Source organism: Ursus arctos, unplaced genomic scaffold, assembly GCF_023065955.2.
Source record: "Ursus arctos isolate Adak ecotype North America unplaced genomic scaffold, UrsArc2.0 scaffold_34, whole genome shotgun sequence".
Taxonomy (NCBI): Eukaryota; Metazoa; Chordata; class Mammalia; order Carnivora; family Ursidae; genus Ursus; species Ursus arctos.
Window position 1 is genome coordinate 26363839 of NW_026623030.1, and position 20044 is coordinate 26383882.

The following is a 20044-nucleotide window of genomic DNA, read 5'->3' on the forward strand; positions in this document are numbered from 1 at the left end:
TCTCGCGAGATCTGAGAATACCGGGGCCTGGGGGCGGGGCCTGAGGAAAGGCGGGGCGGGGCCAACTTAGAGGCGGGAGCGAAGCCTGAGGTCGCAGGGGAGGCCTGAGTTTAAGCCCTGAGTGGTTCGCACGTGGTGTGGCCGAGTCTCTCAATCTGAGTCATCTGCTAATACTAATTTGGTTACTTGGGAGTGGAACTGTTTTGTCACCTTTTAAAATATGTCCCCGCCCCCATTGCAAACTTCTTCCCCCTTTTTTGTTCATTTGCACTTTCTGATATTCCTGTAAGAAACATAATTAGTTGTGTAGTAAAAAGGCACAAATGTTTCCATTACGGGGACAGAAGCACTAAAAGAAGAAAGCATCTATTAGGCGGCTTTAAACGCTCATTAACACATCACATTATCTGTAGCTCACTCGGAAATAATGTATTTTCTGAATCCTGTAATTATCTTGCATATAGAACAGCTATATTGGCAGCATTTTTTTCTGTTAAAAGCATTTTTTTAAGGTCTGCCTTTTAAAATATATTACAAGAAAAAAAAAGGTGAAGGTATTAGAATTTATTTTGGAATTTTAAAAGGAACCTAGAACGAGATCTGGCTGCAGAGTAAATAAGCAATAAGTTATTGAATGTAGGAATGAATGAATGAAGAGCATGATTGCACAAGCGTCCCTCAAAAAACAAAAGCAAAAACAAATCAACACACACACACACACAGTGCATGAGAGGATGCAGGTAGTTTATGTGTGAACATATTTATAAAGTTATATATTAATTTAAATGGATTTTTTGGGGAAAAAGCATAATTAGCATATCGAACCTCCGGTTTCATGGGTTTTATAGTTTAGGATGATAGTGGTCTGCAGTTTTATTTAAATGTTTAAGTAAATAAAAAGTATGTCCTTTATTTTTTTTTTAAAGATTTTATTTATTTGACAGAGAGAGAGACAGTGAGAGAGGGAACATAAGCAGGGGGAGTGGGAGAGAGAGAAGCAGGCTTCCCACTGAGCAGGGAGCCTGATGTGGGGCTTGATCCCAGGACTCTGGGATCATGACCAGAGCCAAAGGCAGACGCTTAACCACTGAGCCACCCAGGCACCCCAAAAGTATATCCATTTTAAAATTAAGTAGGTAATAGTACATTGTCCTATATTTTCTCCTAAAATATTATATACCAAAGGATTATCTCCAGAAAATATAATGAAAAAGACCTATACACAACATGGCTCTCATAAATATGTTGAAAAAAGAAACCAGTCACAAAAGAGCACACCGTGTGATCCCATATACATCAAGATCAAAAACAGGAAAAATCAATTCCCTAAATTTTGGAGGGGAAATAGTGAGTGGGAAAGGACAAAGGGAGCTTTCCTGGGAAGCTGGTAATGGTCTGGGTGCTGGCTACCTCATGTGTTGTTTGTTTAAATTCATAAAAAAGCACCTTATGATTTGGGTATTTTTCTGTTTGTATGCTATACTGCCATAAAAAAGTTTTCTTAGAAAATAAGAACTTAAAGTATGTGGCCAATAAATATATGAAAACTTCAGCAGGAATCCAGAGAAAGTGTAAGTTCAAAAATAAGATACAATTTTTCACTCTTTGGATTGGCAAAGGTTCAGTTTCATTTTCCTGGCTGTCCCCCCAAAACCTGTCTGGTTGGACACAGTTTGCTTTACGCCCTTGTGTTGCATTTGGTTAATGACAGCTCTTCGGTCCTTTAAAATCAATCACCCTCCTTCGCTTTTTATACCATTTACTTATTGAAGAAACTGGCCGGCCTGTCCTGTAGAATGCTCCACGTTCTGGATTTGACTGAAGGCTTCTTCTCATCTTCTCCTCCACCCCCATAGTTCCTGTAAACCGTCGGTTAGATGGAGAGGCCAGATGCGGCCAGGGTTCAAAGTGCTTCGGCAAGAATCCCTCCTGGGTACTTCCTGCTACTAGAGGAGGGCGCGTCCCGGTCAGGACAGCGTGGCCTCCCCGTTTTCAAGTTCCCCACCAACCAGTCACCTTCTTGGTTCGGCCTCTTGCTGCCCCGCGCCTGCATCCATTATGTCACTAACGGCGTGGAACGGGATTCTTCTCTCCCACGCCCTCCTTTTTAACCAGCTGGACTTAATCTTCAAACTTCCCCTCCTTACCTGTTCTGTGATGCTGAGTTACATACAGTTCGTTCAGGAAGGGCAGGAGGGAAGCTCGCTGCTTCCCCTTTAATTTCGAAATTTAAGAATGAATGAAGGGACGAGTTGGTGCCCTCGCCATCGCCAACGGTGGCCAAGGATTGGGGATCGTTATAAACTCCGTGACATGTTTGTATCTGCTTCTCCAATCAATTGCGGTCATTATCCTTGCTGAGGCCGTGGCAAGTTTTACGGGCACGGGTTGCTTTTCACAGAAAAGTTAAAAATTAAAATTAGTGGTTTTTTTTTTAAAGGTTAACCCCCTTCCCACTCAGTGGGGGCGGGGAGGCAAAGCAGCCTCCTGCCCCCGCGGCCCCTTGCAGGGACGTTGGCGGGGTCGTTGGCCGGGACCCAGCGTCCGGGGGCGGGGCGAGGCGAGGCGTGGGCAGGGCCGTCGCGGCTTTGCGCGCGGGGCGGGGCAGGTGGCGCTGCGACAGCGGCGGCGGCGGCTGACAGAGGCGCGGCGCGCGGCCCGTCGAGCGCGCCAACGCGGTCCCCGCCGGAGCCGCGGCGTCCCCGGTGCGGCCCTCAGCCCCGCTCCGACCCCGCATCCCGCCGGCTCCAGGATGGGCGCGCGCGCCTCGGGCGGGCCCCGGGCCCGGGCTGGGCTCCCGCTGCTGCTGCTGCTGCTGCTCGGGCTGCTGGCCCCGGGCGCGCAGGGGGCGCGGGGCCGCGGCGGCACCGAGAAGAACAGCTACCGCCGCACGGTCAACACCTTCTCGCAGAGCGTCAGCAGCCTGTTCGGCGAGGACAACGTGCGCGCCGCTCAGAAGGTGGGCGCCGGGCTCGAGCCTGCGGTCACCTTGCCCCGGCCGCCGCGCACCTGGCTTCCGGGGCCGGCCTGGGCCGTGCGCGGCCTCCGGGGCTGCCTGGCGGCGGGGAGAGGGGAGAGGGGAGGCCGGCCTGCGCCCCGGGGCCTGCCGCCTGCGGCCCCCGCCGCCCCCGCGCCAGGCGGTGGACGGGACCGGCGGCCGGTGCCCGCCCGCGTCGGGGGCGCAGGGCCTTGGGCGCCCTTTGCTCAGCGCCCCGCACTTCTCCTTGGACCTTGAGGGCTAGCGCGGCGCGGCCCGGGCGGCCCCTGGGCTGTGCTAACGCCGGCCGCGCCTCTCATTCATTCATTCAGCGCGTTTGAATGAGCACCTACTATGAGCCAGGCGCCGCGCGGGCTGCCCAGGGGGCGCCCTGCCCTCTCCCCAGCAACCCCGCATTTCTGCTAGCCTCACACCGACCCACTTCCCCTGAGCACCTTAGGCCTTCCTCCTAATGCTTTGAAGATATTTGGGCCTTTTTTTTTTTTTAACTTTACAAGAAAAGAAAGGGGAGTAGTGCGGTCTGCTGTGTTGCTTTGGCAACCTAGCCTAGTAACCTTCGTGAGCTCCTGTGTGCTGCCCCTTGATTTGGCAGCGTTTTTACTTGGGAGCTTTTAGCAACCTGCAGACCCCTGTGTGTTGAGCGCCCAGGAGGAGCGCGGGAACTTCTCCCCACTCCCTGCTTTGCCCTCTGGAGCCTGCGGGCTTCATTCTGGGCCAAGTTCCCTGAGAAAGAGGAAGTGAATGAGGGACAGTTGCATGTGGTAGTGTGGTCCCCTGAGCGCAGCCCTTGCTGTTCCTCCTGTTAATTTCTTTGCTCTAAGCTAGCCCTGGGGTTTGGAGCTCAAGTTCTGGCTTTACCGCTTGCAAGCCAGCTGGCTTTGCACACGTGGCTTCATTTCTTTGAGCCTCAGTTTCTTTATCCTTTAAAAGGGGCTAATCATAATATCCCCTTCATTAGGAGGTGGTAATGGTGAATCGTTGGTGCCTTCCTGGCCCAGAGTAATGGCGGAATCAGTATCAGCTAACCCTGGCCAAAGTGCAAACCCACATTGCTTAGCCCTGTGGGAGGGACTTTGAGGGTGGAAAAAAAAAAAAAAAAAAAGTTTTCTGGTGCTTGAGATGGAGGGGGAAAAAATTAAAACCCAAATCAGATTGGCTGGATATTCTTATTGGGTGAAATGAAAAGATTAAGTTAGTAGGAAAACTGTGACTTCTGACCGCCCTCTCCTGTGGGTGTGCAGACACTACTTGTGAAGGTTGTGGGTTTTGCAGGGAGAATATGACCCAAAACCTGAGTGCAAAAAGATTCTCATCCTGTCTGCCTGGGCATAAAGGGTGCGAGCAAGGTGAATTTGCACTTCCCTTTGAAGGCCAAAATCTTTTGTTTGGGAGCAAAAATCCTGAAAGTCTGACTTGTGCAGGTTTAAGCCCAGGCAACTTACGTTTCAGGGGATGATCCTAGGGGGAGAATCTAAGTTCTATGGGCATGAAATACAAAATGACACTTAAAGTCCTAACCTCTGGGTTGGGATCAGTAAGACAGCTCAATTCTGGCAAAGAACCTGGGAATCTCAAGGTCAGAATTCTTTCTGGGGTAAACCAGGGTTTGTGCCTTCCGTAGGGATAATACAAATTTGTTCGTGGCTGGAAATGTGTGGAGTGCTTTTATAGATAGAGTAACTCAATTCTAAGAATAACCCTATGAGCAGGTACTGTTAATGTGTTCATTCTATAGGTAGGGAAACTGAGGCACAGAGTGGTGACACGCATGGCTTTAAGTCAAACCGAGTGGCAGAGCTGGGAATTGAACCCAGGCAGAGTGGGCCTGGAGTCCACACGAACCTACCCAGGTCTTCCTGCCTCACAACCCTTTCTGGTTCCCCCCATCAAAGCAGCTTCTAGAATGACACTGGCCTGACATTTCTTGCCATGTGTAACCCAGACTGGCCAGGCTCGGGGGAGACTGTTCTGTTACTCTTAATTAAACAAAAACTGCGTCTGCTGGCAACTGTAGTTTTCAGCATGCCTGGGGTTACTAATTGGAGCCAGACCGGCTTGGTGGGTTGTGAAGTTTGAGGGTGTTTAAAGACACACCTCGTATTTTAATCTAGGCTGTGTCTAGAATAAACCCATGATGTTCTGGTGTGGAGCATGGGCCTTGCTGTCTAACAGACATGGGTCAGAATCCCTAGCTCTGTGATCTTGGGCCAATTGTTTGACCTCTCTGTCTCATTTGTACAGAGAAGATGAATTAGAGGGTTGAATGCGATTAGCCAGGTTGTGCAATACCAGGTACTGAATAAGCATTTAGTAAAGGGTAGAAGGTATTTATTATATAAGAAACGGGTTCATCTGGTAAGAAAGTGATCGACTCATTTATTTTTTTTAAATTATTAAGCAACTTTTACATGAGTGTTCATAGCAGTGCTTTGCACATTAGCCAAAAAGTGGAAACGACCCAAATGTTTATCAGCTGATAATGGATAAACTGTGGTCTGTGCAAGCAGGAAGCCAGACACCAAAGGCCACGTGTCGTATGATTCCATTTGTATGAAATATCCAGAACAGGCAAATCCATAGAGACTGAAAGTAGATAAAATGTTTGCTAAGGGGAGGAGGGAATAGGGAGTGACTGCTGAATTGATAGGGGGTTTTTCTTTTGGAGGCAATGAAAATGTTCTTCTCTACCTAGGCAGAGATCGCGGTTGCACAACAGTGTGAGTGTACTAAATGCCACTGAATTGCACACTTTTTAAAAATGGTTGATTTTATGCTATGTGTATTTTATAACAATTTTTAAAAATTTCTTAAGCCCCTACTCTATGAGCGCAAGCCAGAAAAAATGGCCCCTCCTGTGGACCTTTCATGGGACGGGCAATAATAGTTAAGTCAGATACATAAAACACGATTATTTCAGAGTGGTAAGTGCCATTACGGAAATAAGAGAAGACCATGTAATCATAATGAAGAAGAATCTTTGTTTAAGCTTAATATGTGTCTGCACTGTTCTAAGAGAGAGGCCCTGTTATGACCTTCCGTTTTACAGATGAGGACAGCAAGGCATGGAAAGATTGGATCTCTTGCCTCCGGTCCAACTAATCAGTGGGAGAGGGCTGGGAGTGCCCACGCTTGTAACATCTGCAGAATTGGAAATAAGTGGAATAGAGTGGCCAGGGAAGTGAGCTGGATGAGAAGGAGGTGGAGGGACAGAGCATGCCAGGGAAAGGGAACAGTATGAGCAAAGGCCCTGTGGTGGGAATGGGTTTGGTGTATGAGGGCAAGGGAGGGCCTGTTGTAGGGCTGTGACAGACTGAGCAAGGGACAGAGGGAGACAGCCATGTCATGCAGGACCTAGGGTTTAACAAAACAGGCTCAACAGTGATGCAAGAAAGGCCTTGTGTGGGGCCAGGAGAAAGGGGTTGAGTGCCCTACCTGGAGGCATTGGGCAAGGGGTGGAGGAAGGGACATGAGTTGGGTCTGGGAAGATGGGTTGGCGGGAAGGAAAGGGCTGGGACGAGGTTGGGGCACAGCTCACAGGTTGGCTGCATTGGGGTGTGGATCTTGGGGAGCACAGGGAGAAATTACAGCTGGACCCGTGTGGTGGGAACATCTGAATGCTAAGCTGAGAGCTGGTGTTTTTTTCTTACTCCTTTGCTTTTTAGTTTTTTTTTTTTTAAGACGCTTAACATTTGTAGGTTTTTGTTTTTTTTTAAATAAGGCCACAGTTGCATGGAATGCCATTTCAAATAGTTCAAAAGTTAAAAAAAAAAAAAAAAAAAAGGAATCTGCTTGCCACTTCTAACCCCATCTCCATTCTCCTTCCCAGAGCAGCCAGATATTCTGAGCATACAGACAGATCCTGCCTCTTCATGGGTTTTTTGTTTGTTTTTCATTATGCATGCTGTTCTACTCTTCTTCTTCTCCCTCTCCCTCCTCCTCTCTCCTCCTCCTTCCTCTTCTTTTTTAATTAATAAATTTTGGGGACCAGATCCTATTGGTACATAAAAGTTTGATTTTTTCTTTTTGGAGGGCTGCAAAAAGCAAACTATCATTCAGGATGTACCATAACTTAACCCACCCCTGATAGTCAATATTTTGTCTTTTGCCCCTCCAAACCTGGCTGCAGTAAAGGTTTGCGTATAGAGATTGTTGCATGTGCACATAGACGAGTTCATCTGCAGACTGTTAGAAATGGGATTGATGGGGCGCCTGGGTGGCTCAGTCGTTAAGCGTCTGCCTTTGGCTCAGGGCGTGATCCCAGAGTCCTGGGATCGAGCCCCACATCAGGCTCCTTCGCTGGGAGCCTGCTTCTTCCTCTCCCACTCCCCCTGCCTCTGTTCCTTTCTCTCGCTGGCTGTCTCTATCTCTGTCAAATGAATAAATAAAAATCTTAAAAAAAAAAAAAAAGAAATGGGATTGATGAGTCAAAGGGTCTGTGCATTTACAAATATTTAAATTGAATTATAGTTGGTGTACTTTTCTGCATGAGAAATATAAAACATAAAGGGGGCGCCTGGGTGGCACAGCGGTTAATCGTCTGCCTTCGGCTCAGGGCGTGATCCCGGCATTACGGGATCGAGTCCCACATCAGGCTCTTCCATTGTGAGCCTGCTTCTTCCTCTCCCACTACCCCTGCTTGTGTTCCCTCTCTCGCTGGCTGTCTCTCTCTGTTGAATAAATAAATAAAATCTTAAAAAAAAAAAAAAAAAAGAATTTCTTAAAAAAAAAAACAGAATCGTTATACCCCGAACGCACCCGTGTCAGCAGCACGCAGATCTAGAAATGGATTGTCCCAGGCCCTCTACCCCCCAACCCAAGACAACCACTCTCCTGACTTTGACAACATAACTTAGTTTTGTCTTTACACACAGTTCTAATTCCATGTACACTTTAAAAAAAAAAAGAAAAAGATTGTATTTATTTGTTTGAGAGAGAGAGAAAGAGAGAGCACGCCCAGGGGCAGAAGGAGAAGCAGACTCCCCACTGAGCAGGGCTCAATCCCCTGGATCATGACCTGAGCCGAAGGCAGACGCTTAACCAACTGAGCCATCCAGGCACGCCATATACACTTTGAATACTGAGAGAGACTGATGGTTTGTTTTCCAAAGAATGATGCCAGTTTCTAGTACCAAACACGTGAAGTCTGGCTTCCAAACCTTCTCCAACGAAACGTGTCATTAAATTTTTGGTTTTATTATGTTTGAGATAGATGGTCTTTTCACTTATTCAAAATCCTTTGGGCTTTTCTTTTCTGGAACCTGCCTTCTGTCTTCTTTGCCATTTTTCTATTGAGCTGTCGGTCTTTTATTTTTGTTTTCTAAGAGGCTTGCATTGTTAGCTGTTTGCAAAAAAGTATTTTGAGCAAAATAACTCTGACACTTTCCAGTCTTTTTTCCCCACCACGTGGGAATAGCTTTACAGGGGTGTAACTGACATGACCCTTCAAGAGACTGCACCTATTTAAAGTGGGGTGAAAGTGTCCAAAAGTGGGCAAGCTGATACATTTTGACGTGTGTACCTATGAAAGCATCACCGCCATCAAAGTGTTTCCTCTAACTTGTTATTTTGAAAAATTTTGAAGTACAGAGCAGTTGAAAGAATAAGGAACATCTAGAAACTTCTCACCTGGCCCATCGATGGTTCACATTTCCCCCAAACTTGTTTTTCTCTTTTTCTTTGTGCACACACCACGCGCACACACACACACGCAGGCGCACGTACACATGCATGTACACACGCAGCACATAAACACACACATATGGCACGTGCACGCACTCCTGTGCCCGTGCACACGCAAAGGCATGTTTTTTCTTCACAGAAACATTTGAAAGTGAGTTGCAGACATCATGACACTTTCTCCTACAGAACCACATTACCATTGTCCACCCCCCCGAAAAAGCTTACATTTAGTACAATAAAAAATCATCATATACAGTCCATATCTACATTTCCTTTGTAGCTTTCCAAAAAATCTAATGTGTAAGCAGGCATTGCTCACTGCATTTGGTTTTTATGTCTCCTTCGTGTCCTTTAGTTTGTCAAAGTTCCCTCACTTTTGGGGGGATGTGGAGAGCTTTTCTGACGTTGCCATTTTTGAACAGCACAGACCAATGGCCTTTCTCCCCCCTCGCTTTGGTAACAGCTCTATGGAGCTATAATTTAGGTACCATACACTTTGGTCATGGAAAGTTCAGTGGTTTTGAGTATATTCAGAGAGCTGTACGGCCGTTACCACAATGGATTTCAGAACGTCCTCTTCACTCCAGAAAGAAACCCTGACCCATTAGCTGTCATTCCCCTTCCCCCCATCCCTAGACAACCCCTAATCTGCGTTCTGGCTCCATAGACTTGCCTATTCTGGACGTTTCACGCAAAGGGAGTCACACAGTGTAACTGGCTGCCTTCAAGATTTGTCCACGGTGTGGCCTGCGTCCGAACCGCATCCCTTCTTAGGACTTTATTTATTCATCGGTTGATGGATATTGGGTTGTCTCCACTTTTTGGCTTCTATGAATTATGCTACTGTGAACGTTCACACATGAGGTTTTGTTTTTTTAAGAGAGCGAGTGAGCGCACAGGCAGGGGAAGCAAGCAGGCAGAGGGAGAAGCAGGGAGCCCAACGGCAGATGCTTCACCGACTGAGCCCCCCAGATGCCCCCATGTACAAGTTTCTATGTGAACAAGTTTTATGTGAACACATGTTTTCAACATTTGGGGTATACACGTAGGAGTGGAATTGCTGGGTCACGTGGTAACTGACATTTCAAACAACCACTGTACAGACGCACCATTTTGGCATCTCACCAGCAGCGTGTGACAATCCCCACTTCTCTACATGCTTGCAAACCCTTGTCACTGTCTTTTTGATTACAGTCATCGGCAGAGGCTGAAATGGTATCTCACTGTGGTCTTGACAGACCACTCTCTTCCTTCCTTCCTTCCTTCCTTCCTTTCTTTCTTTCTTTCTTTCTTTCTTTCTTTCTTTCTTTCTTTCTTTCTTTCTTTCTTTCTTCTTGATTTTATTTGTAAGTAACCTCTACTCACAACGTGGGGCTTGAACTCACAACTCAAGAGTCGCCTGTTCTACTGACTGAGCCAGCCAACAGTCGTTTCCTGAAATGTCCCGTGCTGTGTGTTGTCTGATCGTTCCCTCGCGGTTAGATTGAGGGCGTACATACCTCTCTGGCAAGATTTCTACGGACGGGCCCTGTGTGCTTGCCTTGGAGGCACATCAGGGTCCTTTCCCCTCTGTGATTCATTTGTGATCTCTGTGTCTGTCCCAGTATGTTTTGTTCATGTGATCTTTGCATTCGGGGTGTTCTTCACATGCTCGGGCAAACTCGAAACTGCAGAAACTTCACTCCTTCTCTCGCTTGCTCAGCAAGACATATTTGCTGATTTTCCCTGGAGCCGGTTCACATGAACCAGTGGGTGACGGGGGTGAGATTGGGATGCAGGATGGCGTCCGGAGGCAGGTGTCTGGGCCTCTCTGCTGCAAGAAGAGGGATAATGAAATCCTGGCTAGAGTAATTTTGTCCCTCCCACAGGGACAGCTGCAGGCCTCCTGAGTCTGTTCACCTGGGTCTCCCTTGTTCTAACTTTTCATCCTGAACATTGTGCAGCCTGCACAAAGGGAGAAAGAATCTTGTAATGAATCCCGCACCCATCACCCACAGCTTCTATCAACCTCCTGCCATTCTTGTTACTTTTATCCCCTTGCCAAAAACGACGTTTAACCTGCACTAGTATTTTAAAGCCAATCTAAGACATAGTAGTTAACCTGAGAATACTTTAGCCTGTATCTTCGACAACAAAAACATGGACCACAAAACGCACGGCTCACGGCAGTATTCTGTAGTGACTAACCCCAGTCCATTTTCCAGTTTTCTTGACAAACTCGAAAGGTCTCCGACAAAATTGCTTCCTTCGCTTTGGGATCCAAACAAAGTTTACCCTGCATTTAACCCATGTCTCTGTTAACTCTCTCTTTTAAAAAAAATATCTTTAAGGGGAGCCTGACTGGCTGAGTTAGTGGACCATGGGACTCTCGATCTCGGGGTTATGAGTTCAAGCCCCACCTTGGGTGTAGAGATGACTTTAAAACAAATCTTTAAAAATAGATATATCTTTATTTTTTAAAGAACAGCTTTAGATTTACAGAAGAATTGAGAGGATGGCACAGAATGCTCTCATACCCTGCAGCCAGAGTCCCCTGTTGGGAACGTCCTACATTCTTACAGCGCATTTGGTACATGAACGAACCAGTATTGATAGATTATTAGTAGCTCAGAGTCCTTAGTTTTTACCCAACGCCCTTTTTGTGTCCGAGGATCCCATCCAGGACAGCACGCTGGATCGAGCTGTCCTCGAGCTGGGCAGTTTGCAGGAGCCCCGGTCAGGGATTGTGTAGGATGCCTGTCAGCTGCCATGGGTCTGATGTTTTTCTTGTGTTGAGATGAACACGGCTGTGGGTTAGGGGCGGAAGACACGTGAAGGGCGCAGACTCTTGGCCTGATTCAAGTTGCCTTAGTTTGAAGGTCTCTGTCCCTCTCTCACTGCTGGTTGTGTCCTGTGATGGACAAGCCGGCCCTCATCCCGGGGCAAGTCTGTGTCTGCACTGGGCATGTGCACCGCTCCAGGCTCCGGGCTGCGGTGTAACCCCCGTAGTAGTGGCTTGGGGCTGCCTGAACAGGGCCACACTGTGCAACTCCAACAATAGGAATTTACTAGAAATCTGAGACCATGGTGTCAGCAGGGTTGATTCTTCGAAGGCCTCTTTCCTTGGAGTGCAGACGTGTCATCACGTGGCCCTCCCTCTGTGTGTGTCTGTGTCCCGATCTCCTTTTTTTTTTTTTTTTTTTTAAGATTTTGTTTATTTATTTGAGGGAGAGAGAGACAGTCAGTGAGAGAGGGAACACAAGCAGGGGGAGTGGGAGAGGAAGAAGCAGGCTCCCAGCAGAGGAGCCTGATGTGGGGCTCGATCCCAGAACGCCGGGATCATGCCCTGAGCCGAAGGCAGACGCTTAACGACTGAGCCATGCAGGCGCCTCTCCTCTTTTTAAAAGGACACGGGTCCCATTGGGTTAGGGCCCACCCTAGTGATCTGGTTTTACTTTACTTACCTCTCTGGAGACCCTATTGTTAACTCCAGTCACATTCTGAGGTCCTGGGAATTCGGGCTTCAAGGTAGCGATTTGGGGAGAGCACAGTTCACCCCCTCAGGGCTCCCGTGTCTTTGCCAGGTGAGGTGGGTTAAGGTGTCCTACATCTCGGGAGCAGTAGCTAATGCAACAGTGTGCCCACAGGCAGACACGAGTTTGCCCAGTGCATGGTTAAGGAGCCAGGGGGGCCCTTCCCTGCTTTCAACCTCTCCTGCCCCGGCCGGTTTTCAGGATGGGCCTGTTCTTCCTCCTGAGCAATGCCAGTCCTGCTTGGGCAGGAGGATTTCCCAAGGATGACAGGTCTCCAGGCACCTGCCCGGAGACTTGCATGCCTAGGCGCTGTGACAGAAGCATCCTAAGCAGCTCCAACGCCTGGGCACCTGGTGCGTGCCGGCCCTGTGCAGAGGCCTTTCCAGGTTACAGTGTCCAGTCCTGTCTTGGCCCCACTTGACAGCTGACAAAACGGAGGCACAGAGAGTTTCAGTGCCGTGAGCACTGGTGCCCCTTCTTTCCAAAACAGCTGCTTCCTCACACCCTTTCTGGAGGAGCGGTGCCATCTCAAAGGCCCCTTACCCTCTTCTAGAAAAGCCTAGGGCCCTTTTTCCTTCATTCAAACAAATTATAAAAAACTGCTACCCAATTCCAGACCAACATGAACGAATCATACATCCATTATGCGACAGGATGGGCGAAACAGGGCATATCTGTAAAGCGGAATGCTGTGTGGCCATAAAAAGGGATGAACTCGGGATTCCTGGCACAACGTGGGAAATGTCATTGTGAATGAACGAAGCCAGACACGAAAGGTCATCATTGTATGATTCCGTTTGTATGGAAAGTCTAGGAAAGGCAAATCTGTGCAGATAGACAGATTAGCGGTTGTCTAGGTTGGGGTGGAGGGATGGGGGGTTTCTTTGGAGGTGAGGACCATGTTCTTTTTTTTTTTTTTTTTTTTTTAAAGATTTTATTTATTTATTTGACAGAGAGGACGGCAACGAGAGAGGGAACACAAGCAGGGGGAGTGGGAGAGGGAGAAGCAGGCTTCCCACCAAGCAGGGAGCCCGATGCGGGGCTCAATCCCAGGACCCTGGGATCATGACCTGAGCCGAAGGCAGACGCTTAACGACTGAGCCACCCAGGCGCCCCTGATGACCATGTTCTAAAATCGGATTATGGTAATGGTTGTGTAACTTTGTAACTTGGTGACTATTCTAAAGACCACCCAACGGGACCCTTTGAAGACATGAACTTAATGGTATGTAAATCGTGTGCCAGTAAAGCTCTTTTTTAAAAAAGTTTTGTTTTCATTTTTGTTTTTTAGAAAGAAAGGGGAGTGGACAGAGGGAGAGGGAGAGAGACTCCCAAGCAGACTCCCCACTGAGCACAGAGCCCAGCGCTGGGCTCAGCCCCACAACCCTGAGCTCCTGACGTGAGCCAAAGATCAAGAGTTGGCGTTTTAACCAACTGCACCACCCAGGTGCCCCTGAAAGAGGAGTTTGAATTAGACCATTACCAACGGCCTTCTACCTGGGTCCAGAAGCATCCTGCCACCTCCCTCCACCGACAAGAGGGGCAGCCACCCTCTCTTTTCTGTGACACGTATGCTTCCTTCTGGCATTCTCCACACAGTCTTTCCATTTGTGTGTGTATGTGTGTTTTTGTTTTTATTTTGTTTTTTTTAAGTAGACTCCACACCCAACGTGGGGGTTGAACTCAGGACCCTGACACCAAGAGTCGCATGTTCCACCAACTGAGCCAGCCAGGTGCCCGGGCTTGTTGTTGTTGTTGCTGTTTTATTCCTGGCTCTTCCTCTTTTTTTTTTTTTTTTTTCCCTTCCATTTTAAAAGAGCTTTATGGAGGTATAGTTCAAGTACCAGACAATTCCTCCACTCAAAGTGGACCATTCAGCCCTCGCTAGTCTGTTCAGAGTTGTACAGTCAACACCACAGTCCGTGGTAGGACGTGTACCTTCTAGCTGTCACAGCCCCTGGCAGCTGCCCGTCTACTTTCCATCCCTATGGCTTTGCCTCTCCTGGACACTTCAAGCAAATGGAACCGTTCGCTCTGCAGTCTCTCGTATCTGGCTTCGTTCCCTGGGCATCACGTCTTCAAGCCCGGGCACCTGGCTGGCTTAGTTGGTGGAACATGCGACTCTTGGTGTCAGGGTCCTGAGTTCAACCCCCACGTTGGGTGTGGAGTCTACTTAAAAAAAAAAACAAAATAAAAACAAAAGACACATACACACACAAATGGAAAGACTGTGTGGAGAATGCCAGAAGGAAGCATACGTGTCACAGAAAAGAGAGGGTGGCTGCCCCTCTTGTCGGTGGAGGGAGGTGGCAGGATGCTTCTGGACCCAGGTAGAAGGCCGTTGGTAATGGTCTAATTCAAACTTCATGAAAGCATGCATCAGTACGTCCTTCCATGTTATCGCCAAATAATATCCTGTTGTCTGGATACACCGGCTTTGCTCGTCTGTCCATCAGCTGGTGGCCACACGGTCTTTACATGTAGTAAAGACCTTTAGCGCAATGACCTCAGGATAAAAGGACGATTCCTTGCAGGACGTGTTGGGGTCAATGCTCTGTGAGAATATGGGATGTCAGGAGGAATTGTGAGCACTTACGGGGCGCTCAGGGCACTTCACGTGGATTTTGAACTTACGGCTCAGAAAACCAGATGGAGTAGTACGAGTGCACGGATCTCTGAGCTGGAGCTCTGCTGTGTATTGTATGTGTGTAGCTATGTATCACACACACGCACACACACACACACACACACACACACACACGGCTACGTAGCTAGCAGTACGAGGCAGAGCTGGGATTTGAACCCAGGCACTTAAACTCCCAGCCGCAGGCACTCTCAGCCAAGCCACAGAACTGGCCTGGAGATTATTCAAGTCCTCTCTCTCCTAGTTGCTGATTCAACCCTGCTCCTTTCCCCCTTGTCCCGGGGCAGCGATCCAACCACAAAGTCTGATTCCAAATGCCGTAGCCAGTTCACTCCGAGGCTTTTCTTGCCCACATGTGAGTCAGAGTGCACAAGTCCAGGGCTCGCTCGTCACTCCCGTTCGCCGCAATAACGCAGGGGGAACCACCGAGGTGTCCGTGGGTAGCGGATGGCTTAAACCCCTTCACGGAGAGCGAGGCAGCTCAGTAGGGGCTGAGGCTGAGCAATCACCAAGACAGAGCGGCACCGGAGAGGAACGGCACAGCCGTGCGCCTTCGCTGCCGCGGGTGTGGCGAGTGTCCGCCGTCTCGCACCCGGCGCCTCTGCGGGGGGCCACAGAAACGGGTGGTAGCAGCAGGTGCCTCTGCACGGAGCTTTGCATTGCGGGGAGTGAGATGGGAGGCTTACTTTCCACTGAATTCCATTTGCAGCTTTGAGTTTTATTCCATGTGTGCAGAATATTACTTATTCCAAAAAGGTGAGCGAGGGTGCACCTCCGGAATCATCTAGCGAGCTCGCGAAGCTCTCCGAGGCCCGGGTCCTTACAGCGGGTGGGATGCGGGGCCCTAGTGTTTCCATGTGCCCCGCAGATGGGATACAGCTCACGTGGGAGAACCACCATCGTCCTCGTCCTCGTCCCCCGTGGCAGCACCCACACTCCAGGCGAAATGGGGTGGGGTGGAAACTCCCACTGTTTAAAAGTGAGAACCCAGGGGCGCCTGGGTGGCTCAGTGGGTTAGGCGTCTGCCTTCGGCTCAGGTCATGATCCCAGGGTCCTGGGATTGAGTCCCGCATCGGGCTCCCTGTTTAGCAGGGAGCCTGCTTCTCCCCCTCCTTCCGGCTCTTGCTCTCACGATCTCTGTCTCTCTCAAATAAATAACTAAAATATTAAAATAAAAATGAGAACTCAGGCAGAGAAAAGCAGGAGGGCTCTAGGAGAACTCAGAAGTGGAGCGAAGTCGCTTTGCAGGGACCTCCCGTCTCCCACAGGTGTGCCGCTCGGCCTGTGGAGGAGGAGGCTTGACCAGACTTCCCCCAGCTCCTGGCCGACCGGGCTCACGACAGCGCCCGGACTGCCAGCCAGCTTTGTTTTCCCGTTGACATGTAAACCACCGGGCCTGGCTGGACGAGGAGAAGGGGGCGTTGTGCAAGTCAGCGTAGTGACCGTTCTCTTGTTTCTGCAGTTCCTGACCAGGCTGACCGAGAGGTTCGTGCTGGGGGTGGATATGTTTGTCGAGACATTGTGGAAAGTTTGGACGAAGCTCTTGGATGTTCTTGGACTTGACGGTACGTGTGTGGAGCGGGGGGCATTCATTTAAGGTGCTGTTTTACCCTAGAGGTTCTCAAGGCGTGGACACAGTATCCACAGTGGGTGGCACAGGGGACCCCTTGGAGGGGGGCAGTGAGGACACAAACGAGTATTTTTTCCTTGTCATAGTTGCATAAAGAAATGGCCCATCCAAAGTGAGAGTCATAGATGCTGTTTAGGGGCAGGTACACGTGGGTGGTGCTGACTCGTCCGCCCCCAGGCAGGCCGCACGGACTGGAGGTGGGGGCTCTGGGTTGCTGGGGCCCATCACAGGCTACGACAGGTACTTAGGCAGAAAGGGGTTTCATACAGAGCTTGGGGCACTCACAGAGTTACCAAAAGGACAGAAGGAGCGGCGTGTAGCCCCCAGAACGCTGCCGAACTGGCCTGCGAGGGGAGTTGCTGCTCTCCCCCAGGAATCAGGAGGCTACCTCTGGAACGGTTGAATTCAAGGACACGGGCCCCGGTCCAGGCTGCCACCTCTCTCGCCAGGAAGTCTCCAGTAGCCTGCGTTGAGGTCCCCAAGACCAGCCCCAGGCTCGGTGAGCCACTAGGAAGACCCAGGACTCAGCCTTGTAGTCATGCTCGTGGCTGTGACTTATTACAGCGCAAGGACACAAAGCACCATCAGCAAAGGGGACAGGACACTCTAATTCCTCCAGCAACAATTTGTGACGACGGTGTAAAGTGTCGTCTACCAGGGAAGGCCGTTAGAGACCCAGCACTGGGCTGGTCACCTAGGCACCTTCTGCCTGGCACTGACCAAAATTCCTGACTGCCCACGGGAAAGCATGTCAGCATAAAGCACATGATTCGTACAAAAAGTCCAGGCACAGAGAGCCCCCCTTATGAGGGGATGGAGGGAACTCCCCTCCATACATGTGTTTTTTCCACACCACCAAGCAATGAACTCAGTCCCCCATGGACACTGACCAGGCGTCCCACAAATTTAACTGAATTCTGACCCTGTCTATCTGGAGATAGTGTCAGAGTGAACCCACAGGGCAAGGGCTCATCCCACAAGACTGGCTCTAGATCGGAGGTTCCCACGCCCTCCTGCCTGGGTTTGACTGATTCGCTAGAGCGGCTCACAGAACTCCAGAAACCCATTTACTTAACGAGGTTACCAGTTTGTTATAGAAGGATGTAACCCAGGAACAGGCAGATGAATATATATATATATATTATAAATCACCATATCACAGTCCAGAAATTCAAGTTTCCAAACGCCAGCCAAGGCGTTTCACCCATCTGACCTGCACACCCTTCTAGAGAGCAGCCCCAGGCCCACCGTGTTAACCCCCCCTGCACACAGTGTCCTCTCTTGGTCCCTGTGGTTCCTTCTCAGCCAATCAGCCATGGTGATTTTGTTTTTATTACTGCTTTGGCTGCATAGAGGGATTTTTTTTAAAAAAACATTAGTCTGGTCAAGTCATTCACCTTCAAACTGCCCAGTGACTCCTTTTGCACTTAGAACTGACCCAAGGCTCCCACCGAGGATAGTCGGCTCCGAGGATCTACCCAGCCCCCCGCCTCCATCCTGTACTTAGACACGGCTTTGGTTCCTTTAGGGGTCCCCGGACGGGAGCGGTCGCTCAGCCCTTTGCCCGGTGGGTCTTTCCCATTCTTAGCTCTCTGGTGCATGCCACCTCCTCCAAGGGGCCCGTCCTGACCAAGCCACGTACAGGGACCACCCCCCGCGTGTTCTCACACCCACCATCCCTCATCAGCTGTGGTGCCCCGTGCGTGTGTGTGTGTGTGCGTGTGTGTGTGTGTGTGTGTGTGTGTGTGTATTTATTGCCCGTCTCTCTTCTGGAATCTCTGCTCCTGTGAGTGCGGTTTTGCCCATCTCCTCCAGACTGCCTCACTCTGTCTCACTCTGCCTCGGGTGCACAGGGGCCCCTCGTTCATAAAAGTTGGAGGACTGTTGGCCCCACTACTTTGCTGCTGGTGTGAGTTCACATATGTCCCCCTCAGAACACCCCAGAAGCGCCCCAGAAGCGCCAGTACCTGTGGGCGTGAGCTTATTTCAGAATAGAGTCTTGGCGATATGATCAACTTAAGACGAGGTCATCCTGGATGAGGGTGGGTCTGGTGTCCTTGTACGAGGAGGGAAACTTGGACACAGAGACAGAGAGAAACACACAGTGAGGAGACGGCTGTGGCAGAGACCAGAGAGATGCAGCCACGAGCCCAGGACGCCTGGAGCTCCCAGAAGCTGGAAGATGCAGGAGGGACCCTCTGTAGAGTGCTTAGGGAGCACAGCCCCACCCACACCTTGATTTCAGAATTCTGGCCCTCAGCCGCAAGACAACACACTCTTCTTGCTTTCAGCCCTCACGTCTGGTCATTTGTTACAACAGCTGTGGGAAACCAGTGCAGCCCTTCCGCGTGCAGGGTCTCCGGGACCCTCCTGGCTGCTTTGACACTCCCACCTGATGCACTGGAGACTGGGCCCCATAGACGGGGCTCCCTGGTTCACACCCGCTGTCGTCCCCCTCAGCCCCTGGGAGCCTGTCTCCAGCCTTGAATCACCGGGTTCAACCTGTGAGAGGCCTTAGACCAGCTCAGGGCACGTCACCGCTCAGGCAAAGACTCCGCAGCAGCGGGACGGCACTTTGAGAGGATGCTGTGCCACCTGTAGCCTCCTGGGGCAGCTGGGGACCCCTCCCAGGAGTCAGGCTGAGTCAACACACAGCGCAGATACAGCAACTGCGTGCAATCCTGCTTGGACTCCGCGTTCACCACCTGCCCTGATTGTTAAATTCCATATTTCCATCCCCGACCAACGCACCCCAGAGAAGCGAGCCTGATTGCAAGAAGTTGCACGCAGCTTGGTGTGGAAAGCTAGAGTAGCGACACCCTGCTGATTACATGGGAGAGGATCAGAGCAGCGGGTTCCACAGAGGCCCCATGTGCTGGTGTTCGCAAACAGGGGTGCTGGCACGTTCCAGAGGTGAAGGAACTCCCTTCCATGTCGTGTTTCCCCCGTAGCTGGTGCATCAGCTTCAAAACATCCGAAGGCCTTTGGGATTTGCATCTTAGGTTAGAAGTTTGAGTGTGCAAAAGGCAGGCAACTATATCCCAAAGTTGACTATTCTGGTGCACAATGTTTCCATGAGTACAGTCCTCTAACTTCTGACTCCAGAAGTTCTCAGGGTCCTGGAGCCTCCCGAGCCGGAGCGGTCCAATGGAAACAGATGCCAGATGATGTTACACGTTCTAGTTGCCACGTTAGAAGAGTAAAAAGACATTAACTTAATAAGGTGTTTTAGTTGACCCAATAGATTCAAAATATTGTCATCTCAACTTGTGACCAATATGAAAAAGTGTTAATAAGGTGCCTTACATTTTGGGGGGTATTAAGCCATCGAAATCCAACCTGTATTTGACATAGCACATCTCCGTTCGGACTTGCCACATCTCAAGCGCTCCGTGGCCACATGTGGCCAGTGGCTACCATAATGGATACCATGGCTTTAGCCCCACTCTAGATCTGGTGGCTCAAGCCACCGTTCCGGGAAGTGAAGCCCTTGTTCAGGAGTCGGAAAGATGAATTTAAGTCTTGTGCCTTCATCGAGTTCACTTTCTCTGAAGCCTTGGAAGCCACTTCCCGCACATGCT

At 49.9% G+C, this 20044-nt stretch overlaps 1 protein-coding gene across 2 annotated transcripts in view; it reads left to right on the plus strand.

The window, feature by feature from the left end:
- The first annotated feature begins 2644 nt into the window (after positions 1 to 2644).
- Positions 2645 to 20044, plus strand: part of BRI3BP (BRI3 binding protein) — a 28158-nt gene continuing 10758 nt past the window's right edge. The window contains exons 1-2 of one of the 2 annotated variants that reach the window (XM_026514691.4): positions 2645 to 2959; positions 16296 to 16398. In XM_026514691.4, the coding sequence (XP_026370476.1) occupies positions 2753 to 2959; positions 16296 to 16398 (310 nt within the window). In that variant the 5' untranslated portion in view covers positions 2645 to 2752. The remainder of the gene's footprint in view (positions 2960 to 16295; positions 16399 to 20044) is intronic. The other variant, XM_026514692.4, reaches the window with a different exon arrangement.